Here is a 25,823-nt window from a genome sequence, read left to right as displayed (position 1 = left end):
TGAAGCTAATCACATATGAAAACTAGACTAAAGAGATTTAAGAGAACATTTTCCAAAAGAGTTTGTAAAGAAGAATAAAGAATGCAAGGAAAAGACATGTGGTGTTCTGGTTTAGCTTTCTCTACTTTCCATGAAACCAACCCCATTTCAACTCTTCCTTCTTTGACCATTTTTTTTTCTTTTAGTTTACTAATTTAACTATTTCGTATTTACTGTTTACCATTTACATTGCTTTATGAGCATAGATAGAGTATGTAAGTGGTAAAGTTGCTTTGAAACAAAATTAACAAAGAAAAACAATGGACCCCTTTAACTTTGGATTGTTAAGAAGAAATCCTATGAGAATATGGGGGATTAAGAGAAGTAGTTAATTGTATTACTTTCTTTTATCCTTAAATCATTTTTTTTCTGTGACTTATACACTTTATCTTATTCCACATTTGGAATTTAACCAAACCCAACTTTTTTTCTTTTTTTCCTTGTAATTTCTTGTCTGCCTATGTACTAAAAAACCTTCACAATCTATATTCACATATATAAATCATATATATAAACGGCTCACCACAAAAATAAATAAAGCCCCCCTCCCCACCCCCACCCCAAAACTTAATTGATTTGATCATCTCAAAAATATACGTGAACAGAATCCCAAATCGCCTTTCTTCTATCTTTGAGATTACCTTTTTTTTACCCTTCTCGAATCAGCTTTTTATCACATTTCCGTTGAGCAAAAACAGCCGAGAATGTTAGTTAAAAATTCTTAGCCTTCTTATCTTTTTAGCCGTCTTCAATGAAGATCCTACTGATGAAGTCTCTGAACCTCTTGGAATAGAGTTTAGGATCAACCGCTGAGATGGAAGCAGGATCAGCTTGTAGTGACTTATATGCATGCTCGATCTTTTTGGTTATGTCGTAGTCTTGCAAGATGTCAATGACTCCAAAGTAGAGAACCACTTCGTACATCTCACCGTGAGATGGATAACTGGCTCCTCCTGATGAATACTGATCAAAATCGCTTCTCCGGACCATTCTTTCTGCTCTTGCTGGCATGTTTGCGCCTAATCTGATCGATGGTTTCCTGTAAATAACAGATTTGTAAATTTTGAGCAAAATTGATGAAATCATGAATTGACTGATTCTTTATTTAGTAAACAGGACCACATGCTTTGTTTTCACACTCCCCAAACAATATTTGCCAAGCAAATTTAATCATTCCTACATTCATTAATACTAATCCGATACTGAATCTCTCAACCACTCCATGTCTCTACAATAATCAATGGCTATGAATGCAAAAAAGCTTCTCCTGTGAAGTCAACTTCTTAACATTAAAAATCAAACCCGGATCAACGATTATTACCTGCCAGCTAAAATTCGGTCCATGTCTTGAAGCTCAGCCTCTAGGAAGCGACAACCGCGCATGAATTTCTCATTCTGATATGAATCTATCCTACCTGCAAAAGATATTGACGTAAATCTCATGATAGGTCGACTTCAATGGGGGGGGGGGGGGACACAGATAGGGAATGATGATGTCTACATTACCAGATCTCAAAACGAATGGAGAAAGCCCCATCTTTTCTCCTGTGTTGTCATCACGGAAGTGCACACCAACTAAAAGGCTATAATCCATTATTCTCTCGGCTTCTAAGAACTCACAGTCGCGTTTTATTTGCCTGATCATGAATACCGATAAGAATTAGACATATGAAGTTGCTGAATACTTTCTAAAGCCAAAAGGCAGGCATAAACAAAAAAAGAACTTAGAAGCATGGAGCTTACTTCATAAGCTCTTGATACCAGTTTCTCTGAAGACGGAAAGCAAAATTGAGATCAAGATCCTTGAGTGTCGTGGTCTCATCAATTTCCCCTTCAGGCTTTGCAGTACTGCGTCCATGAGAAGACCCTTTGAGGTCAAACCGTCTCTGGATTCTATACTCAGAGCAGAACAAGTTGCCCATGACGATGAACCGAATCTGATAAAAAAAACAGTAAGCAAAACAATAAATTTTCTGGACACTAATAGACCCATGAAGCTTTAGATGAACAAACAAACACATACCTTTTGGCCACCAACAGGTTTGACACAATGAACACCATAGAATCTAGTCACAAGGGAGTTTTCGTATTGGCAGACATGTTTGTAGTAACTTGGAAGCATTCTTAGAAGAACCTGGACAGAAGAAGACAAACGCTTCAGGTCAAATTTGATAAGCTAATCACAGACTTAGTGGGTTAAGAAAGTAATGTGAAAGCAAAGAAACAAACAAACAAAAGAGTGTCCAATCCGCTAATTAAGTAAATTAACTAGTACAGACAAGCATTTTCAAAGAAGACAGAGAATAATAAGGTCAACAACAAGAAGAAGCAAACAACAACTACCAACCTTGACTTCTGATTTCTTCACCGTCTTGATCATAAATTTATCATCTTGAGTTAGGTAAAAGAAGCTTCCACTTTTTCCAGGTGAAGACAGTTCGCGGAGAGCATCGTTTCCACAAATAGCTAACATATACTCAGCTGGATCCACTTGGAAAAGCTCTCTGAGACGTCTACATACAAAAATTTCCCCGAAAAAGAAACACAAAGCATCACAAATACGTTCACAACCTTATCAACTAAGCCCAGATTTGGGTAAAGCCACATCATCAAAACCTAAACACATTCAGCAATTTGCTAAATTGAAACACTTTTTCAAAAAGGTGGTTACCTGAACACTAAAGGGCAATAATCCTTCCACCGGAAATCCACTGACTGATGAGGAGGTGTGGTCTTAGTCCCTTCCGGTGGAAACCTTGTCCAAAATTTCTCCTTTGGATCGAAATCAGTCTGTTTAAGATCACGAACAATGGAAGCATGTTTGCCGACAGAATACCTAATCCAATCACACACACACACACACAAAAAAAACCTTAATTTAGAAACAACAGAGAAAAGCCATCACACACACACACACACACAAAAAAAAAAAAAAAAAAAAAAAAAAAAAAAAAAAACCAAATTAGAGAAAACTTCACCTGATTCCTAATTGCAAATTGAGCATCAAATCATATTTCTTATGCCCTTTAGAAATAGTCTCACCAGGTTTCTTAGCCTCACCATTAAACCAACAAGGATTCTTCTTAAACTGCCTAAACCCATCACGATCCACAGAGATCCTATCTCTATAAATCATGGAAGCTTCAACGTTATCAATAATATCACAAGTGATATCACCAGCTTCACCATCAGATTCCCAAATACAGATTCTTGGGAAAACTTTCTCACCACCCAAACTCCCAGCTCCACTATCAACAGAAGATCTCTTCCTAGTACCAGCCACAATCAAATCATTCTTGTCAACACCATTAAAGAAACTCCTCATGATATTACTCTCATTCCAAGCACCAACACAACAACTCCCATCACTCCAAGTAAACACACCACTTCCTTTAGGAATCCCATTCTCCCAAAAACCTTCGTATCTATTCCCATTAGGCCAAACAAGCAAACCTTTCCCAGAGATCACACCGTTACGCCACTCTCCAGTGTACTGGTTCTTCCCGTTTCTCCAAACGTAACGACCTCTACCGTCTTGCAGGTTCCTTCTCCAAGTACCTTCGTAGAAGTCTCCGTTGGCGTAACGCTTCTGCCCGTGTCCGTGTTTTCTATCAGCAACCCAAGTTCCTCTGTAAGTATCTCCATCAGCTCCGGTAAAAGTGCCAAAACCTTCCATTCTCCCGGATTTGAACTCGCCTTCGTATGTAGCTCCGCTTGGCCACGAGAATTTGCCTTTACCTGAAGCTTTGCCACGTTTCCAATCACCTTCGTACATGCACCCATCTTTCCAAAGATACTTGCCGGATCCGTGTGGAAACCCGCCGGAGAAGCTTCCGATGTAGAGATCTCCGTTTGGAAGAGGCTTCTCAACGTCGACTAAAGGCGTGGGAGTCACGCGCCGTGTCGTTCCTTGAGATCTCGATCTCACCATTGGTGTAGAAGACTGAGCTAACAACAACACCAAACCGTCGTCTCGTCTCTCTACTTCTTCTTCTTCAACGAAACGCTGATTCTTCTCAACAAAAGCCTTGTTTTTGTTGTTGTTGTTGTTGTTGTTGTTGTTGTTCTCAACGACGACGCTGCTGGTTAAAATCACTTCAGTATCTGCTGCTGATGCTTCTTCTTCTTCGTCTTCTTCTGATTCACTCATCAGAGAATCTTCTTCACTCCACTCGACTCACAATCTTCTCCAATCTCAGATAATGTCATTCGCTTTAAATCTATAAGCGGGTTATTATTTATATAAATAAAAACTGATTCTTCAGATTCCGGCTAAGATCCGCCGTCAGGAAAAAAAAAAAAAAGAAAACCACCGGAGATTTTGAAATGGGTTTGGAAAAAGAAAAAAAAAAAGATTGAAACTTTATAGTAAGGGGATTAGGTGTTTGATCAGAGAGAGAGAGAGATTTCACAAGATTTCTAAAATCTGAGAAGAAAACATTGTGAGATTTCGTACAAACGCTACAAGAACATCAAAAGAAGAAAGATGAAACCAAAAAATAAAACAAAAGTGAGAACAGAGACAGAAGAGACGATACAGCAACAAAAATATAAAATAAAACAAAACACTGATTAAAAATTTAATTTATAAATAAACTTGAAAGAAAAAAAAAAAGGGAAGAGAGAGAAAGTATTGGGAAGCGGACATAAGAAGCCCACCACCAGCCCGAAAAAAGAAACCACAATGGTATTTAATAATACTTAAATTTTGAAAACGACACCGTACTGTATGTAAAAATATTAAAATACATATACTCGAGATGGTTTGGAATTTGTCTTTGTATAATTAAAAGCGACGATGATGATGTAGTTGTAGTAATGTAGTAGTATGGGATACTCAATACGTTGAAATTGAAATATAAATTAAAACCCACGTAGAAGAAGACCAAATGATTGGTTATGGTCGACCTTTGTTTGCTTCTTTTTATTTTTTGATATAAAAAGAGAGAAATGATTAATGATTTGAGGATTATCGAGAAATCTTGATTAGGAAGCGAGTTTCCAGGTGATTGTCTTTTGTTTGATGACTTACTTATTTAATTTATTACTATTTTTATAAATTCTAAAAACTTTGTTCTCTTCTGTGATTAGATGATCGTTGCCTTGGTGGGTTGGTTTTTAATGTATATTGTTATCTTTTCGAGTTTTGATTCTCTTCCTACTTGCGAATTGATTAATTAGTTTATAAACTTATATTATTATTATTATTATTCCGATTTGTTAAATATTCGTGTTTGAGTTATTTGAGTTCGCCTAATATTCCCATTTTGGATAGTGACAGTAGATACAAGTGTATGTGTTGCGAATTTTCATAAGTTGCGTATTGTGTCCGTCAATTTGTTTTTTACTTCGGATTTTTGTCTGTCCGTTTGATACTTTTTTTTAATCTATATATAAATACGAATATTCTATAGATAGATACATAAACAATGAAAAATAAAACACATAAATGTTATGAAAATATGCATGTTGAGATATATGTGTACACATGTCTTATCTATAAAATAAAATGGTAAACTGTGATTTGCGATGCTAGAAGTAAATCAATTTGATAAAAATCAAATTTAAAAGTTCGGTAGTGTTTCACATAAATAGACATGTTCAATCCTATACGTTCGAATACTTTGATTTGAGGTGCCCAATATGATTGTCATTTAAAATAAACCACAACATCATAAAAACTAGGGTGCAACCGTGCAAGTAAACTTCATAATTTACACGTACTTACATGTCATAAATTAAGTATACTTCTAAAATTGTAGTATTATACGTGCGAGTGGTCAGTGGTGATTATGGCTTTGGACTCTGGTGGTAGTTTGAGCATCAAACGCATTTAATCACAGTTTAATAAAAATCATTAGTATATAAAATAGTATGGTACAACCGCATTAACAAACATAAATAAATTAATTAAAAAAAAAATAAAATAAAATAAAAAAAATTACAAGGGAAGGGAGCGTAAGGTGTAATCTGAGGTTGAATTTTTTGAAAGAAAAAACAAAAAAGCATTTTAATCTCTATAATAATGTTTGAAAAATCCTTAAATTCAAGTTCGATACATATATTTTTGTATATCCTCGTGAATAACCATGTAACATTTGTTTAATTTTCTTGCGTTTGTTCTACGTGTTGGATCTATTCTACACTTATTATGTTCTTTTACTACACCGTTTTATTTTATTTTGGTACTCGAAGTCGACGTTAGTGTTGGGTTGGGGTGGATCCCCAGTTAAAACCTACTAACACTCATTAATTTTTGTCCACATCAATGAGAAATCTCACTCGATACATAATTTTGGGAAAGAGAGAGAGAGAGTGTGTGTATGGTTGAATGTATTTTCCCCATTCATACGCCATGACGCGTTGGTACTCCACGCCATACCCAATACTTCCCCATTCCATCCATATTCAAGGCATCTTCATAGCAAAAACATCAAGTCTTCGTTATACAATCTTATTCTTACTTAATAATCTGAAAGCTCTAGTTTACTCTATATATACTACGCTTTCAAATTGCTAAAACACCCATGATCGATGCCCCGACCACGTACATTTCATTTGCGAGCAAAAAAAACATACGGTTATATACATACAGATTAGAGACTTTTAGCATACTCCAAAATTTTGGATTCGAAAACTGTTCTACTTCGAATGTGATGCTTTTTTTTTTTTTTTTGGTCAACTACCAAATCAAGAGAATCTCGCTAAAATTAGTTTTCCACCAATCTTTATTTTAATGACTACTGATTTCGACAGAAACAGGTTTTTAAGCTTTGGTTACTTCTTGTTTTGACGAAACTAAAATATTGGTAGGAACGAGAAGGTGAAGCCAAACAGCTCCTTTTTTCACAGTTGGACCAATTTAAAGCTGAGCTGGCATACAAAAGTAGGAACACGTATTTATGTGATTGGGCTGTCAAGGCCCATTCTAAAATAATGTCGTCAGTTTCGAAGCATCCACGAACATAGACGGTGGTGCCACATGTTGAAAACAAAAAATATTTCGGCGGTCAAGATTATGTCCACGTCCTTTATTTCTTCTGAATATTCACGTGTCAGACACAGTTGGCGTCAAAGATTGCGTTTTCGTTGCTTTGCGCGTAGTTCACACGTGCAACGAGCTTTTTGTACGCGTGCGACGGTGAACACGTCGTATCTACTGTGTGATGGACTGATGATGATTCAGCTAGCGCGTGACTAAAATAGCAAACGTTTAATTTTACCCATATAAAGTTTTTTTCTACAAATGTAACCTCCAAATTTTATTTTTATTTTATCAATTTAGCCCAAAATTTAGGTTCAGATGTGGGATATTCATCTCGCTGAGATAAGTTTTAAACTAATTTTCAAAGATATTCTATAAAAAGATGATGATGCTATTAAAACCCCCCAGTAAAAAGAAAACTTACACAAAATACTAGTATTTAGAAGTTTGGTGGGTTAATCATATGAAACAAAACTTGAGGGAAAAAACTGAAAAGAAAAAAAGAGAGACTGATTATGAGCGATGGCCGGTGAATCAGGTAGCCGTCCAACAACGACGTGTGGTTGATTTTTGCAAACTCATATATCTTCTACTCTTCACATTATTGAAATCCCAAATGTCACACTTCTCATTGTCTCCAATATAAAATCTAAACATATATTACACAACTACACAAAATAATTTTGTAATGTCTTTTGGGAGAAAAAAGTAGATATAAATTTTTTTAACTTACCCCTTCTTCGGACATGTTTATAAGAGGAGAAATATAAAAGAAATGTGTAATGTTTTAAAATGTTATTTTTGAAAATGCTCCAAGTTTTTACTGGTTCAAAATATATCGCCGAGTACCAAGGTTTTAGATTGATCCTACCATCATTGCGAAGAGGGTTGTTAGTTTAGAAGAAATTAAAAGATTTATGCAAATGGGTAATCATTGTGTTTGCTATTAGTAAGTAAGTAAATTATGATGCTTGTTGAGGTGAACATAATAGTTTGCAAAAATAAGCAAAGGATACACGAGAGAAGCTCATATATTCACTTAACGATATGATGTTTATAGAAAGTAAAATTTGTTTAAGAACACAAAATTATAAAGTATATTAGCTTAAGAAAACTATTTAAGAAACTCAAGCTCTCAATCTCTCTTTCTCACATAACCTTATAAGTCGTATCACATTTCAACGTAACTTTATATATAACTATGCTAATCCTAATACTAATATGAATCACTCATATTTAGTTATTTTCGAAATACACTTTGATCCTTATCTCTTTTGTAAACACAATTTAGTTAGAATTAAGACTAACTCCCATCTTAAGCTTTCTTCAAGTTTATTTCAACAATGTTTCTTTGTTTTTTTGGTGAAAACAATTGGTCATTTAGCTATTACGCTTATGGGGTTATTTTCATTTCACGCCGAATCTACCAAACTGCTTGATTAATTATATACATATCTTTTTTGGTTATTAAGTAAATACTGTAAGTACTTGCCCTATCAAACAATTCTTTCACGAAAGTCATAACAATAAAATCTTCTATTTGTAAAGAAACATTGACAATACATCACAAAATTTCAATAAAATACGCAGTGTTTTTGTGCGTGTAATATGTTTATATATTATATTTTATGACAAAGTTCCATGAGACTGAGAATACTTTAAACAGAGTTCTATGAGTCTTTTCGTGCTTTTGAAGGCTCGTAGACCAAGTTAAGTTCGTGGAGAGGAGGAGGAAGATAAGAGATAGAGTGTAAGAGTGTTTGATGGAACCATAAGTTGCCGATCGATGTATTATAGTTTACTAGGTATGATTAGTTTCATATTTTTGGCTGACCTAACTCTTTCCTTTCACATAAATATCGCTAGATAGATGTAAAAGATTAAGTGTGATGAAATTCAATGTTCATCGTTACGTACAATTGCAAAATTAGACTACCATTAAACATCTAGCCCATTTATAGGTTTTAATATGTCATTCTCTTTTTCATGGAAAATTAATCTTTACATGAATATGTATATAGACATATAGATGCATGAAATTTGTATTTGATTTTAGAACGTATAAACGTTACACACCATAACGTCAAAAAGAATATTACATGCGATCTAATTATCTTCAACCAAAAATTTTCAATATGATTTTGCGTATATTTGACACCCAAAATATAAATATGGAAGTTACATACGTATTATGCTGATGATATTTAACTGATACATTATACATATGTATAATAGTGCCGAAAATAAAATAATGGAAGTTTCCTTTAGTTCAGAACACATAGCATCTGTTAAGCTATCTATATTAACATTTTCACAACAACTTTGTGAACAAAGACTTCTAAATTCAGAATTATTTATAGACTTCTAAATTCAGAATTATTTATAATTCTATGCCATTATTATTAATTTATTTTTTTTCAAAAACATCTTCGTTAAATAATCACACGTATGTCCCACTATAATCGTATATCAATTTTCCAGTTAATTATCTTACCAAATTCGAAATCTAATCATCCGAGATTAAAGTCGCATAAACTTCTTCCCCACTAAACTCGCATATTAATTTTCCAATAAATTATTTTACCAAATATTGAAATCTAATTATCTCTAAAGCTATCTTTCTATACCCGAAAATATAGAAATTGGAACAACCTTCTTTAACTTCCTAAATAAAATACTTAATTTTCTGCAAAATTAGCAAATCAGAATCATCAATCAATCATATACAATCTTCATCATCACATTTAAATTTGCAAACATGATAAATATTGAACGTAAAAAACTCAATTCTACTAAACCAAAATCAAACCTTCCAAAACAACTAAGATCTCAAATATTCTCAAAATTCGATACGCAATCATAACAAATCCCAATTGCAAGCTATATAAACAGTGCCTCACCAACAAACATCGACAGCCAAACACATCCACAGTCAAACAAAGCTCAAAACTATACAATCAAAATGGCAGCATCTTTCGCTTTCTTAAGAAACATTCGTCCTTACAAGACCGCATGGAGAATCCATGTCAAAGTCCTGCATAATTGGCGCCATTATACAGCCATCACCGGAGAGACACTTGAGCTTATATTGGCTGATGTGACGGTCAGTATCGAGTTTTATAAAAACCATCTATCTATATACAACTTTTACTTATCTTAACTTAAACTATATTAATTTATAGGGCATGAAAATTCATGGAACCGTGAAAAAGACTTGGTCAACCGATACGCCAACCATCTACCAATTGGTTCATGGAGGTTCATCGAAACATTCTCTCTGACTCATGCTGTTGGTCAATTCCGTCTGACCACTCATTTATACAAACTGAGTTTTGTAAATGGGACCTATGTTGCTGTGAGTGATCCTAAATCAGATTCAATCTTCCTAAGTTTGACAAAATTTGCAAAGGTTGAAGATCCTAAGTTCAACACTAACATGCTGATTGGTAAGTAGAAACGTTGTACAATGTTTAGTTCTACATAGTTATGTTTGATAAAATAAAAAAATCTAATTCTTTGTATTTTTATGATCAAAATTAACAAATGTGATTGGTCAAGTGGTGAACGTTGGTGATATGAAGACTGTTGAAGTTAACAACAAGACAATGCACAAACTCGTGTTTGAGATGCGAGACGAAATTTAAAATCTTTGACCAATCTACTTTTATGTATTTGGTATACGGTTAACTAATAGAAACTTTTATACAATATATAGGGACGAGAGGCTATCCTGTACCTTGTGGGGATCATTCGCTGACAAAGTTTTCAGATGCTGTCAGATAGCAAATGGGATCATTGTTGTTTGTGTCCTCAGGTTTGTCAAACTCAAAATATACAAAGGTAATATCCTGGCCGCACCTTTCTGTATAAAAAAACAGAATATAGATTACAAATATGATGGATTTTTGTATTATTGTGTGCAGGAAGTAAATATCTGTCTAATTCTTATGATGCATCACAAGTCCATCTCAATCCAACTTTGAGTGAAGTTGATGTCTTTATAAGATCGTAAGTATTAAAATTGTTGACATATGAATAAAAAACGTGTTCTAGAAAACCTACCACTAACACATGGCCTTTGAAAACATACAGTATTCCAAATGACGGCTTGTCTCTTGCTTTTCGTGAAACTGCTCCACCGCTACAGATTGTGCCTGTCATCCAAGAAGACACCACTCAATTTCCAAGGAAAACCATTGCATCACTTCTCGAATCGGTTGAGGTTGGGAACAAAATGTTTGAAAATCAACATTTGTATAAATGGTTCTATTAGTTACATTATCATCACTCGGCAAATAAATTGCTGATGTATATTTTTATTTACAGGTTGGAAAAGTGAGACTAAGTGTAACCATCTACGCAATCGATACCGACTGGTCTTGGTATTACTTTAGTTGTCGTGCCTGTAATAAAAAAAAGTGACTCACATACATGATGGAGCTTCCTCTTCGAATAAAGAAGCACAAAAACCAAAATTCTAGTGTGAGGTTTGCAAGTTAGTTGTCTCCAATTTTATTGCAAGGTGAGAATCGATTCAATGGTTTTATCAAATGATAATGCATTTATAAATTTGTAACTAATAACATTCCTTGCTTGTGGTCGTAGATACATGATTTATGTCAAAGTCATGGACAATTCTGCAGAGACAAAATTTCTGTTATTTGATAGCATAGCTTGTGAGATTATTGGAGAATCTGCAGCGTCTCTTCTTGGTGGTTCATTTGATGAAGTAATCCGTAAATTCTTGATTTCTCATATCTTTTCTAATTTGTTTAAAACTAAGAAATTATAATTGTTCAAATATTAGATTACAGATTTTGAAGATTTACCCAGCGCTATCAAAACCATACTTGGAAAAACATTTGCATTTTTGGTGTGTGTGGAGCGAGATAACATTTGGGAAGTAAAGGATTCATAAAAGGTTTCTAAAATCCTTTCCAAAGAGGGACTTCTAGCAGAGCAAGAAATTATGGAATCAAATGAAATGGTGAACCCAACTTCAATTGTCTCTGGTGATCATGTTATCTATTCCTTACGGAATCAAGTTTTAATCTCTGAATTTGAAACAGAGACAAATATATTAACAAATATATCTTTTGGCTTTTCCTAGGTTCACCTTGCCTTGACTTATAGTCAAGAGACTACTGAGTCAATTTCTCCCTCTTATAAACGTGTCTACCCATGTAATGCTGATACGCCTGAACAATCATCCTCTTCAAAGAAGGTGTGTGCAGAATCCAATGAATCCGGAAGCAGAGGAAAAAATGATGTTAAGGCTACAACACTTAAGTTTGAAGAAAACAAAATGCCATAATGTGTTGATCTAGATAATCCAAAGGAGGCATGTGTGGGGATTATGAACAGAATAATGTTTCCAAGAACAAATTGAAGGGAGTTCAAATCAAAGTTGAGAAGAAGGACTGACTTGAAGTCAAGATTGGGTTTCTTGATATGGTGATTTCATTTTAGATTCATTTTCGTTTTCTGACATTTTCAGTTTATTTTCTAATAAGGGATTTTCTGCCAGAGAAGTTATTTCTACACTATTATGGAATAAATAATCACCAATCTTTTTTTTATCTTAAACTATTGAAAAAATAAACTTCTCTTTCAATTTCCATTCACTACCAAAATAAAATTATTAATGTTTTGTTAATTTAAATATTTATTGGTGGAATGACGTATGAACAAGTTTTAATTTGCAGCAGTATAGATTCTCCAATAACTATTATAGCCTAATATGTCATTGGAAAGTTTCAAATAAAGAGAAGTTCAAACAAACCTGCGTCCTTAATAAGATGGGTACTTTGTCGATAAGAATAAATTGGCGGCCATGAAAAAATTTGTAAGGTCTGTAAAATATAAAAAGAACACATAGTTAGTATTTAAATGAAATTATAGATATTTATAACAAAAAAACAATACTTCTAAATCTACGTTCTTAAATAAGATAGATTCTAACTGCAAATAATCAGGTCCCCTAATCTATGTAACAAATTACGGTCTACAATTACTATAATTGTTCATTTAATATCACTCATGGATTTTCAGTCTAAACCTGTTTGATTGACCAAAATTTCCTGCAAAATTTATACAATAAAACCATAATTTTAGGGGTTCACATTAGTTGGTACCATCAAAACTTACATATAATATTCACATGGATAGAGATTATCAATCTCTAAACCTCTTTTCCGCTAGACAACATGACGGAGAAGCTGGATTTCACAGCTCCATATCAAGAAAATTCCAGAAATTCTAACAAAAGAAGCCGTATAGAATCAAGAGGTTTAGAAACAAGTTCTTATCAAACACTCAATAGACCAAATCAAAATGGCTCTGTACCAATTACTTCAGCTTTCAATAGAGTTTTCAGAGATATTACTAATTTACCTTTGATGCTGGATAGAAATGTTGTGTCACCAATCAACAACCAATCTCCAGCTTCTGCACAACAACAAGATTTTGAAAGTGGTTAGTTCTCAAGACTGACTAAATATTTTCAGAAAGCCACATTAGTAGATTAATGGCGTTGAGTTATATTTCCTAACAAAAATAATGACTGATTTACTTCCCTCAACCTCACCTCAGTTAAAACTCCAATGTCAACTATCACTTCACAGCAAAACATTGACTATATGAATACTGTGATGAAGGACATCACCAATATGCAGTCATTACATTGTACAACTCCTGAAACCAGTACTCTGACGAGAAATCATTGGACGAGTTGCTCTGCATCAAATGGTGAGTATTAGTAAATATTTATCATACATAACAAAGAAAGCTGCGTTTTTTAACCATTCAAACATCAAATTACGGATCTTTTTATATGTCTACAATATAAGGATTATGTTTTCTATGGTGAAAAAGAGAAGCAAAAATCATTCAGGATTGAGAAATTCAAAAATTTGATCAAAAAAAATTTGGAATCAGAATTCCAATATGCTTCATGCTCAAATCCGGACATATGTATGTCTTTCATCTTCTTAAATACATACAAATTTAAATTTTTGTTATTCATATTATTTGCTGATATTATGTTTATATAACTAGGTGAAACAAATGATCCAAGGGTAGATAACTACAATAATAGTAGCAGTGACAATGACTACTACGAAGAAGAGAACTAGAATGACTTTTTCTCTGACGAGAATACTGATGAGCAGAGCTACTACTACAGTACCGACGAAGACACTGAGGATGACTTATTAATCCAGGATGAAGTAGAAATTGGTGATGTTCATTCTCGCAATGTAGACAAAAAAAATTGCGACAGAATCACCATTCCAAACAAAAGATCATGCAAAGCTTCAAATACCAAACCCAAAGGTTATGCGCATAACAAATTCACCGGAGGTAAAAATTCAATAGCTAAAAAATGTTGTACTATAGTCAACTGCTTATAATTCTATTATTGATAACTTAGATGTTTTTGGCTATAGGTTATCTAGATCATGGTGATCCAACATAAAAGTGCAAGTATTGTGGTGAAATGATGTGGTTCGACAAACAATTAAACAAGAAAAGGAGTACAAAAACACCGACGTTCAGTCTATGTTGTGGTCAAGGATCCGTCAAATTACCTTTACTAAAAGATTCACCGGAAACACTAAAGAAACTTCTAACTCGTGATGATGCACTCAATAGAAATTTTCGACAGCATCTAAGACTTTATAACATGATCTTCGCAATGACTTCTCTTGGAGGAAGGATTGATCGCTCTATTCCAAAAGGCATCTGACCTAATATGTTTCGTTTACAAGGAGGAAACTATCACCACATAGGTCGTTTAAAACCAGATTTGGGTGATTATGCTAAGTACTCACAGCTATATATAGTTGACACAAAGAATGAAGTTGAGAACAAAGCAAGTGTGATTGGGTAACCTTTCTTACCTAAGTTTCACAAATTATCTTAACAAAATTAGTATATCTAATCGTTTTCTTTCTTCTTTTTTAAGGAAGAGCAAAAACACAGGTATGGCTAAAGGCAAGCAGAAATTAAAGAAGGAAATCATTGAATTATTAATGAAGATGCTCAACGATGTCAATCCATATGTCAAGAACTTTCGAATTGCAAAAGATAGGTTTCAAACCCATCAAGATCAACCTTTTCATATGAGAATAGTTGTTGATCGAGTTGGTGTTGATGGAAGGACTTATAGTATGCCTACAACTTATGAGGTTGCCACATTTATCCCACGAGATTTTAAAAAAGAAATGCCTTCACGTGACATTATTCTTGAAGAAAAGTCTACAGGTCACCTAAAGAGGATTAGTGAAGTGCATATCTCATATTTGGCTCCGCAATATCCCCTAATTTTATGCTATGGTGAAGATGGATTCAGGCCTGGGGTTGAAAAATGTTTTATGCTGAAATCCCAGATGAAGATAAAGATCCAGAACTTTATGAAGTTATTAAGGAGTGTATGATACACGGACCATGTGGTACCGCTAATACAAGTTCTCCGTGTATGGTAACTGGAAAGTGCTCTAAGCTTTATCCGAAACAGTATGAAGACATTACCAAAGTTGGTACTGATGGTTATCCTGTTTATAGGAGGCGTCCGTCTAAACGATATATTGAGAGGGCTGGTTTTAAGTGTGACAGCAGGTATGTGGTGCCGTATAATACTAAGTTATCAGTTCGATATAGAGCTCACATCAACGTTGAATGGTGCAATCAAACGGGTTCTATCAAATATTTATTCAAATATATGAACAAAGGTCCAGACCGGGTTGTTGTGGTTGTCGACCCAGTTGACAAGATTCAAAGTGGAACTACTGAAAGTTCTAGAACTCAAGCAGATACGTCTCCGAGTGATAACAAAAAAAATGAAATAAAAGATTGATTTGACTGCAGGTTAATTGAAATATTCTCTACTTATGTTATATATACAACACTTTTTGGTCGCAAGTATAACTATTTTGGTTTTTTTTTTTGGGTTAACTTCATATATGTATGAGCTTCAGAAGCGATCTGGAGGATTTTTAAGTTCCCAATACAGTACCGGTCCACATCAGTTCAGAGACTCTCTTTCCATGATGAAGGAAAGCAACCAGTGTATTTTGATGAGGATGATGAAATCAACAGTGTTTTGGATCTAGTAGCAAATGAAGATTCAATGTTTATGGCTTGGATGACTTTGTGTAGGGAGAATGTTGTTGGTAAAGATGGAAAACGTGCAAGAGATGTCACATATGCGCAAATCCCTGCATATTTTACTTGGGATGGAAGTAATAAGCGGTTTAAAAAGAGGGCTAGAGGATTTTCTCTAGGTCGAATTAACTATGTTCCAAGGAGGCTAGAAGCTGAATATTATTTGCGAGTTCTCTTAAACCATATCAAGGGACCTACATGTTTTGATGACATAAAAACCTACAATGGTGTTCTCTACCCTTCTTACAAAGAAGCTTACTTTACACGGGGAATTTTAAATGATGATCAAATCTTCATTGATAGCCTGGTAGAAGCAAGTCAATGGTGTTTTGGGAATTACTTGAGAATTTTTTTTGCAATGATGCTGCTCTCTGATTCATTGGCTAGACCAGAACACGTTTGGAACACATGTTGGGATTTCCTGTCAGAAGGGATTGAGAAAAAAAAACAAGAGGAATATAACAATCCAGGTATTTCCGCTTAAGTTTGTCAACGCTATTGGTCTATATTGGTCTATATAACTTTATATTACTATAGAAAACAACACATTGTTTGACAAAAAATTTTGTAATTTTACTACGCAGCTCTTACTCTAACAGAAGATGATGTGAAGAACTATACACTACAAGAGATAGAGAAGATTATGTTGTTCAATGGTGGGTCTCTGATGGAAATAGACAATTTTCCAAAGCCAACAAGAGAAGGTATTGATAATTCCAACCACTTGATAGTTGATGAGATGAGGTACAATTGTGATGATCTAAAAGCAAAGCATGATACATGGTTAGAGATGATGACTGTTGAGCAGAGGAGTATATATAATGACATTATTGCTGCTGTATTTGGAAATCGAGGGGGTGTATTTTTTGTTTATGGCTTTGGAGGAACTGGTAAAACTTTTATGTGAAAGACACTATCCGCTGTTGTACGATCAAGAGGATTGATTGTTCTTAATGTGGCATCCAGTGGCATTGCTTCTTTGTTGTTAGAAGGTGGTCGGACAGCTCATTCTCGGTTTGCAATTCCTATTAATGTTAATGATTATACCCTTTGTCGAATAAAGCCTAATTCTAATCTTGCAAATTTGATAAAGCAAGCATCTTTGATTATTTGGGATGAAGCGCCGATGATGAGCAAGTATTGCTTTGAGTCTTTGGATAAAAGTTTTGCTGATATTATGGGTAATGTAGACAACCAAGTTTTTGCAGGAAATGTTGTTGTTTTCGGCGGTGATTTCAGGCAAGTGCTTCCGGTAATCAACGGTGCGGTTCAGGCTGAAATTGTTATGTCAGCTCTTAACGCTTCTTATCTTTGGGATCATTGCAAAGTTCTTAAATTAACTAAGAAAATGCGTCTGCTCTCCAACGAATTGAGTGTTAATGAAGCTAACGACATCAAAGAATTTTCAGATTGGCTATTAGCAGTTGGAGATGGTAGGATTTCTGAACCTAACAACGGTGAAGCTATCATTGATATTCCCAACGAATTTCTAATTACAAAAGCAGAGAATCCTATAGAAGCTATCAGTATGGAGATTTATGGGAATCCAGCATTTTTGAAAGATAAAAAAGATCCCATATTCTTTCAGACAAGAGTCATTTTAGCTCCAACCAACGATGATGTGAACAAAATCAATCAATATATGCTAGCGATGCTGGAAAGTAAGTGTTCTCATACACAACTTAATTAAGAGCTATTCAATCATCTTTTGTTATTAAGTATCTAATGTTACCACCCTTTTTTGTGTTCTCGATCGACAGCTGAAGAGAAAGTGTATTTGAGTGCTGATAGCATTGACCCTACCGATTCAGATTCACTTTCCAATCCTGTTATTACGCCTGATTTCTTAAACAGTATTAAGTTATCTGGTTTGCCTCATCATACTTTGCGGTTGAAAATTGGGGCTCCGGTTATGTTGCTTCGTAATATCAACCTTAAGGGTGGGTTGTGTAATGGAACAAGACTTCAAATAACACAGATGGATAATCATGTACTCGAAGCAATAGTAATAACGGGTGATAGAGTAGGTGATATTGTTTTGATTCCTAAAATTGATCTAACTCCATCAAATACAAAGTTGCCTTTCAAAATGCGTCGAAGACAATTTCCACTAACGGTTGCATTTGCCATGACTATAAACAAAAGTCAAGGTCAATCGCTAGAGAAGGTGGGATTTTATTTGCCAAAACCTATGTTTTCGCATGGTCAGCTATATGTTGCCTTATCTAGGGTTACTTCTAAGAAAGGATTGAAGATTCTAATTGTCAACAAAGAAGGAAAGATAGAAAGACAGACTACTAATGTCGTTTTCAAGGAGGTCTTTCAGAATCTGGAATAACAACGAAGATGATTTCATTGAGTCTAAAGTTCGAATGGTATGTTAGTTTATCATTTTGTTTTTGACTTTACATGTTTCTACGACTATAGACTTTGAAATCGTGATCACAGGAGTAATGTTTATCACTATAGACCTATCAATAGGAAGGAGTTCAGAAGATTGAAGAAAAGTTTTAGTTGTTCTAAGTTACAATCATTACTTGGTTGTCGTAATAATCAAAGTGTTTTTTTTTCAGAATAAAGAACACAATATTATGTTTAAATGATTTACTTTGGTTGTTTCATTGTTTTTAAAGAGGGATTTCATATTTTCAGAGAAGTCAACACAAGATTATGGGTTCAACTTTGGTTTTAGTTAACTAAAAGTAACACTATCTACAATATCAAAAGATAGAAAGCTAAAAATTACTAACTCTTTCTTAGCATCTCCGGTGTATACTAACAATGCCACAGTCCTTGCATCTGATAGAAACCGTTATTTCAGATATAACCTGCACAACATATATAGGCAAACTCTGTTTTAGCAAATGTTTTTTTAAGGAATACTGAAAACGAGTAGTAAGATAGAATAAAAACTCTTATCTTCTCTCAGTATCTTCTAACCGCTGGATAATTCTTCCATAGTTTTAAAACCTGATGAAAAACATCATATAATCACCACTCAGTAAGCTCTCTTTGTGTTTTTTTTTCCTGAATAAAGAACAGAATATTAAGTTTGGATGATTTACTTTGGTACTTTCATTGTGTATCATTTTAGTATTTCATATTGTCAGAGAAGCCAACACAAGATTAAGGGTTCAAATTTGGTTTCAGTAAACTAATAGTAACACTATCTACTGAATGAAAAAAAGTGAAAGGATAAAATTACTAACTCTTTCTCACCATCTTTGGTTTATACTAACAAAGCCACAAAGTACACCGTTTTTATTGAAACCATTAGTTCATATACAACCTGCACAAGAATTTTATCATCACTATGTTTTAGCAAAGGTTTTAAAAAAAAACCCAAAACAAGTTGTAATATAGACTACAGACTCTTATCTTCTCTCAGTATCTTCTACTCTAATCTGACCATTCTTCAATGGTTTTAAAACCTGATGAAAAACATATATTGCTAATTAATAAATTTGTTAATCTATATTAACATTGATAAATCATAAAAAAACAACAAAGAAGATAACAAATTGGTGATTATTTTAAACATCCTTGATCAACTATAATCTTTTAACTTTTTGAGTCCGACAAAATACGTTTATAATTAGAAGGCAGATCGAATTAAACTAATTGAGACTGCCCATGAAAGAATTAAACAATCATCATCTGGAACTAGACAAAATCGACAACGAATACACGAAATCATCCACAACGGAAGCGAAAATATAAAACAAACTATATTTTCCAAATTCTTATCAACTTAAAAGTAGCAGCTCAGATAAATATTAAATTGAATAATGAATCGAACAGAGATTCGGAAGAGGAATACCTGTTAACCCGAATTAATCCACAGATTATCCAACAGAGTTTAATTTGAGCAATATTGCTTGAATTGAATAATGAATCGTATGTGAAAATGGAAAAAGACAAACCGACAAGTTTTTTATTTTTCCTTTTTTTCTTAAAAGGAAAGAATGAGCATCTGCAACACGTTCATAGCAAAAACGAAACATGGAACGAAACATGGCTGATGATATTGGGCTTCTGAACTATATATGGGCCTCGACAGATTTAACAACTATTCCAGAAAACCATGTTATATAAAAAAACAAATAACTAATTTAAATAAAAACTGAATACATAAAAATTATAAAAATTTCCAACTCAACATGCTCAAATATATGTCTTGAAACATACAAGTTTAAATAAAAAAATAAAAAAAAAATAGTAATCTACAAATTTTTACAATTTAATAATTAATTCTTCACATTTACATGCACAAGAACAATACAAAATAATTAAATTGTTTTCTGCCCCAAAAAAAACATTGCTTTAACAATTATACACAAACTCCAACTTAAATATTGCTTAAAAAAATATTTAGAAAATCTAGATCTGCGGTGTACCGCGGGTTAAAATCTAGTTCCGTACAAAAAATGTTGATATAGCCATCACTAGCACGAGGAACAAACTCTTCTTCCTTTCCGAGTATACTACAAGAAAAAGGGGTCATTATGACATTAGCTTGAGACAATTTTTTTTTGTCACAAATTTGTGATATTTTAGATACTATGTTGTAACATTTTTTTTTTAGTTATAAATTTGTAATTATTTCGTCACAATATTGTTACGAATTAAATCGTTACTGAAATTGTCTCTATTAGCGACTAAATGGTGTTGATATTATTAATTGTAACAAAATGTGACGGTTTTACTACAATTATGTAGTCACAAATAGTGACATTTATTTGAGATAAAATATTTGTCACACATTTGTGACTTTTTAGATATTCTATTGTGAAGAAAAAAAATGTAACAAATTCGTAATTGTTTAGTCATAATACTACAGGTACAGATAAATTTATGACAAAAAATTGTCACAAACAGTGGCAAAAAATTTACGATAATTTAAGTCATAACAATTGTTGTAACATCCGTGAACCGAAATCCCGGTTTAGGGATTGCATCGGTCGATGCACTATGTGCATCGGTTGATGCAATGTTCAGTTTTTTGCGGACGAGTTAAGTTAAACGCTGCGTTTTGGGTTAGGAAAACCCTTAACTCGAGTTTTGTCTCATTAGTCGTGTTTAGCCGTTTTTTAGACAAAAGAAAAGAGAGAAAACGTTTCTTAAGTGTTCTTGAGAGTTCTTGGTGTTTTCTGGAGATTTGAGGTTGTTCCTGTAGAGATCTGAGGCTTAAGACGTTGTAGGAGGTTTCTAGAAGTGTTTTCTTATTGGTTTAAGGTTCAGATTCGTCTTGGCAAAGGTAAGTGCAGGACCATGGCTTATCTAAGCTAGAGATCTCTCTAATTTGCGTGTTATGTGTTGTTAGACTTGTTGGATTGATATTTGGGACGATTGGAAGCTTTCTTGTGGCTTGGGATTGTGTTTTGTGGTTACAGGAACAAAAATCCGGCGAGAAGCTTCAGGGAAAAACGATGCTCGGCATTGCATCGGTCGATGCAAATACGAGGACGGCGCGTAAACTTTAGGGTTTTCGTGCCATGTCGAGCATGCGTTGGTCGATGCAATGGGAGCATCGGTCGATGCAAGTTAACCTTGCATCGGTCGATGCAGATCTTGCGTCGGTTGACGCAACCTCCAACTGGTGTCGGTCGATGCATGTTGGTGTCGGTCGATGCTGAGTCCTGGTTTGTTATTGTTGATTGTTGAATGTTTATTGATGGTTAGAGATGTCTCTATTGCTTGTGTGTATAGCCCAGTAGATGGGAGGATTGCCTTACTGAGTGTTTATAAAGCACTCATTCATTGCAATATGTGTTTGTGGTGCAGGTAAAGACAAAGTGTGATCGTGGAATCAAGGCAATGAAGAGGAGGATGTTCTATGGACTCGATTGGATGTTGTCTGGCATTGCTAGATTGCTAGAGTTGGGTCTTTAGAACTTGCTAGGTTGATGGTTACTTGTTTTCTGATGATTGGGATATTGATTTGTGGTTATATTTTATTATTGGTTATTGATATTGTTTATTTTCGCTGTTTGATCGTGGTTGTGGTTGTGGTTAGGTGGCTAGTGGGTATGGGACCACTAGTTATAGTTTATTATTATTTATTATATTTATTATTTAAAAAAACCGGGTCGGATCGTTTCAATTGTAATGGTATTTTTGTCAAACATTGATTAACCAGTTAAATATAGTTTTACATAGAGAATGATCATTGTATTTTATTAAAATAAATACAAACTAATAATTAAAACCTTTCTTTTGTAAACTAAATTAATTACATCTTGAACATTTCATAATTATCTTTAAAAACTGAAAATGATTAGATTGTTATAAAGCAGATAACTATTTTAACTTATAGTCACGGTCGTGCCTATGGGTAAGAAAAAAAACATTTGCTTGAGGTCCCCAAAATATCTATATATTTTTTTTAACCCTCAATTCTAGAAAATATGGTGTATTATTATAGTTTTGAGAAGTCATATTATTTCCTAAATAACCCATGTACTACTCCTTTTAAAAAATATACAAAAAAGAAAATAATACCCTAAATTGTGAAATGAATCGAGTAAGGTCGTGAAACTGAAGCAAGAAAGATTATGAGAAATCGGAAAGAGTTTATTGAAATAGAAGGAACATTGATTATGTTTTAGGTTTTTAGATTTTTTTTTGCTTTTGAAATATTTATATAATTTTATGTTTTTAATGTTTATTTTTTTTTTATAATTTTGAATTTTAATATTTATTTATTTTTAAAAATATATTAAAATGATCTCCAATGTAAGTTCGCCTTAAGCCCTAATATATATGGGCACGACACTGCTTATAGTTAAATATTCATCTTAATTAAGCTTACTTCATGTCTAGCCATCTCATGTCTACTACTTAACTCTGAAACAACATGAATATAAACAAAAAGATTGTTATAACACTTAATGATTGTTAAACTGTGAAGAAATATTGTTAAAATAGTGTTATATTTTCATTAATTAGTGGCTAAACATAAACTAGTGTTATGTTTCTTAATAATTAATATTTTTATGTAGATTGTTCAATGAAATCATGGTTGCTGCTAATCTTGGCATAAATGGAGATAATCTAACCTTGCTTAGAGAAAAATAATTTGCAAGTTGGTTACAAGAATATGTAAGGAATTATGATTATTATTTTAAAGCTGTTTAGAATTTACGTTTAAATAGGAGCCGATTTAAAATTGTCTTATTATTAATTTAAATAAATTTAAGAAAGACGACCATAAATTAGATTTTTAATTTTTTGAAAAGATTTTATTTTTATATAATTAGAACTTCTAAGCACTCAAAAAACGCCTAAATTTTTCCGAAATATTTAGTACTTTTTGGAATTTCCTCTAATACTTACTAAATATTTATTATACCTTAAAACTTCGCTTGTATTATACATAAAGAATATACCTAATCCTTAAATTGTAATCTTAATTAAAAACTCTCTTTCTTCTTGCCGTTCTGTTTCTCTGGTTTTCACCGATGGAAGGTTAGAAGCCATCTTTTTTATTAAATTATTAGATATATATTATGCAACCAACCATTGAAATTATCCTTTTTCTATTGTCATCTTTTTCTATTGTCATCTTTTTCTACTAAAATACTGAATCATAACCGTATATACTTGTGGAGTGATTTGGTTTTTGTTAGACATAATTGAGTTTTATATAACATAAAGTCACATTTGTTTAAGTTAGTTTCTAGTTAAGAGTCGTGATGTTTATATTGTGTCATATTGTCTAAACGTCACAAGTAGAAGAGATAGAACTCTTTATTGTGTCTGTTGTTTTATCTATTTAAGCATCGAAACTATGATGTAAACATATAAGCTTTTCAGTTTATTAATAAAACCAAAAGTTTCTCAAATCCTTTGTTTTGTCTTCTATAAAACAGAGAATAAGTACGCTTGTTTTGTTCTTTGTGAGAGAGAAGCTTCTGCTTCTAACATGGTATCAGAGCCCTACTGATTCCAGGGCCTTTCAAGCAACGAAACAGAGAAGATGGAGACGACATCTCATCAAGTGATTCCCATATTCGATGGGGATAATTATGCTTTCTGACAAATAAAGATGAAGACCATCTTAAGAACGAGAAAATTATGGGAAGTAGTGGAGACCGGTGTTTCAACTAAACCGATGGAAGGAGATCATTCTCCAGAAGCACTGCAATTGAAAAATAAATGGGAGGACTCATCATCAAAGGATCTAATGGCACTGCAACTCTTGCAAACTGCCGTCACAGATCAAATATTTCCTCGTATAGCACCAGCAGTCTCGTCGAAAGATGCTTGGAGTGCATTGAAAACAGAGTTTGAAGGATCTCCACAAGTACGGTTGATCAATATGCAATCGTTGAGAAGGGAGTATGAAAACTTAAAGATGAACGAAGGAGACAACATAAAAGTTTTCACAGAGAAGCTAAAATCAATTAAGGGTTCATGGTGAAGAGAAGACGGACTATCAAATTATCCAGAAAATTCTCATATCTCTCCCTCAAAGATTTGACAGTATTGTCGCTGTGATGGAGCAAACGAAGGATCTAACGTCGTTGTCGGTGACGGAGTAGATAGGAACGTTGAAAGCACATGAGCGGCGTGTATCACTTCGAGAAGAACAATCAACGGAATGAGCGTTCTATGGAGAAGACAAACGTTGAAAGAAGGCTGATAAGTGGTGTGGTGTTTGCAAATGTAACAATCACAATGAGGGTGATTGTTGGATGAAGAAGAACAAGAAAGGTGTTCTTTCCCAACAAGTGGCTAACAGTGAGAGAAAATATTTTGTGTATAACAAACCAGGACATTTAGCCAAAAAATGCAAACTAAGAAGAACCGAGGGAGCGGATCTAAGTCTAGAAGAGACAGATGATGAGGAACACATGCTGTTCAGTATGGTTGAAGAAGTATCATCAAAAAAAAAAGATGAGACATGGTTAGTTGACAGCGGATGCACTAACCATATGACCAAGGAAGTTAAATACTTCATCACTCTTGATCAGAGTATAAAGGTGCCGATCAAAGTGGGGAATGGTCAGTGTGTAATGACGGCAGGGAAAGGAAATATCCAAGTGATGACAAGCCAAGGAGAGAAGATCATCAAAGAGGTGTTTCTAGTGTCGGGTTTAGCGAGAAATCTATTTAGTGTTTCTCAAATGATATCAAAAGGATACAAAGTTTTATTTGAAGGCAAGAGATGTCTCATCTACAATCCTCAACGGAGAAGGATACTGAATTTTGAGATGAAGAAGAAGAGTTTTCCATTTAGATGGAATAACTCAGACGCAAGTGCCTTACTTGCGAGGGAAGAAGAAGGTTGTTTGAACGTGGCAGATGATGAAGAGTTCGAGATCAAAAGCAAGGAAGAAGCTTGGAGTTAGACCAAAACTCAATTAAGGGGGAGTGTTAGACATAATTGAGTTTTGTATAACATAAAGTCACATTCGTATAAATTAGTTTCTAGTTAAGAGTCGTGATGTTTAGATTGTGTCATATTGTCTAAACGTCACAAGTAGAAGAGATAGAACTCTTTATTGTGTCTGTTGTTTTATCTATTTAAGCATCGAAACTATGATGTAAACATATAAGCTTTTCAGTTTATTAATAAAACCACAAGTTTCTCAAATCCTCTATTTTGTCTTCTATAAAACAGAGAATAAGTACG

At 33.8% G+C, this 25,823-nt stretch overlaps 2 protein-coding genes, 2 long non-coding RNA genes and 1 pseudogene across 6 annotated transcripts; 3 read left to right on the top strand and 2 right to left on the bottom strand.

The window, feature by feature from the left end:
• Positions 1-354: 354 nt before the first annotated feature.
• Positions 355-4,796, bottom strand: LOC104740898 (phosphatidylinositol 4-phosphate 5-kinase 1). The gene is made up of 8 exons (XM_010461621.3): positions 3,018-4,796; positions 2,711-2,875; positions 2,387-2,552; positions 2,063-2,173; positions 1,783-1,976; positions 1,546-1,676; positions 1,361-1,454; positions 355-1,078 (listed from the first exon to the last, which is right to left on the bottom strand). Exons 1-8 carry the CDS (start codon positions 4,187-4,189, stop codon positions 778-780), a joined length of 2,334 nt encoding a protein of 777 aa, XP_010459923.2. The 5' UTR covers positions 4,190-4,796; the 3' UTR covers positions 355-777.
• A 5,142-nt stretch (positions 4,797-9,938) lies between these two features.
• LOC147928010 (uncharacterized) lies at positions 9,939-10,864 on the top strand. Its single transcript, XR_015580628.1, has 3 exons — positions 9,939-10,127; positions 10,207-10,470; positions 10,583-10,864. It is a non-coding gene; the product is annotated as an uncharacterized LOC147928010 (long non-coding RNA).
• A 54-nt stretch (positions 10,865-10,918) lies between these two features.
• On the top strand, positions 10,919-14,498 carry LOC104740896 (uncharacterized; annotated as a pseudogene).
• A 1,831-nt stretch (positions 14,499-16,329) lies between these two features.
• On the bottom strand, positions 16,330-20,190 carry LOC104740897 (uncharacterized). 3 transcript variants are annotated; one of them, XR_002035339.2, is made up of 5 exons: positions 20,007-20,155; positions 19,559-19,617; positions 19,396-19,475; positions 18,937-19,156; positions 16,330-16,607 (listed from the first exon to the last, which is right to left on the bottom strand). It is a non-coding gene; the product is annotated as an uncharacterized LOC104740897 (long non-coding RNA). The 3 variants fall into 3 exon arrangements; XR_015580626.1 differs by lacking the exon at positions 19,559-19,617 and having other exon boundaries at positions 16,473-16,607; positions 20,007-20,190; XR_015580627.1 differs by lacking the exon at positions 19,559-19,617 and having other exon boundaries at positions 16,473-16,607; positions 18,937-19,213; positions 20,007-20,179.
• A 4,692-nt stretch (positions 20,191-24,882) lies between these two features.
• LOC147928009 (uncharacterized) lies at positions 24,883-25,539 on the top strand. The gene has a single exon (XM_087485975.1). It carries the CDS (start codon positions 24,883-24,885, stop codon positions 25,537-25,539), a length of 657 nt encoding a protein of 218 aa, XP_087342101.1.
• Positions 25,540-25,823: the final 284 nt, after the last annotated feature.

The sequence above is a fragment of the Camelina sativa genome, chromosome 14, assembly GCF_030686135.1.
Source record: "Camelina sativa cultivar CO46 ecotype springtype chromosome 14, ASM3068613v1".
Taxonomy (NCBI): Eukaryota; Viridiplantae; Streptophyta; class Magnoliopsida; order Brassicales; family Brassicaceae; genus Camelina; species Camelina sativa.
The sequence above is the reverse complement of the archived record's forward strand: the minus strand, read 5'-3'. Positions and strand labels throughout refer to the sequence as shown.

Coding starts and splice junctions, on each gene's coding strand:
- LOC104740898 (XM_010461621.3), bottom strand. CDS start 4,189: ATGAGTGAATCAGAAGAAGACGAAGAAGAAGAAGCATCAGCAGCAGAT. Junction 2,553..2,710: donor TATTGCCCTTTAGTGTTCAG/GTAACCACCTTT, acceptor TTTTGTATGTAG/ACGTCTCAGAGAGCTTTTCC. Junction 1,455..1,545: donor TCCATTCGTTTTGAGATCTG/GTAATGTAGACA, acceptor TATCTTTTGCAG/GTAGGATAGATTCATATCAG.
- LOC147928009 (XM_087485975.1), top strand. CDS start 24,883: ATGAAGAAGAACAAGAAAGGTGTTCTTTCCCAACAAGTGGCTAACAGT.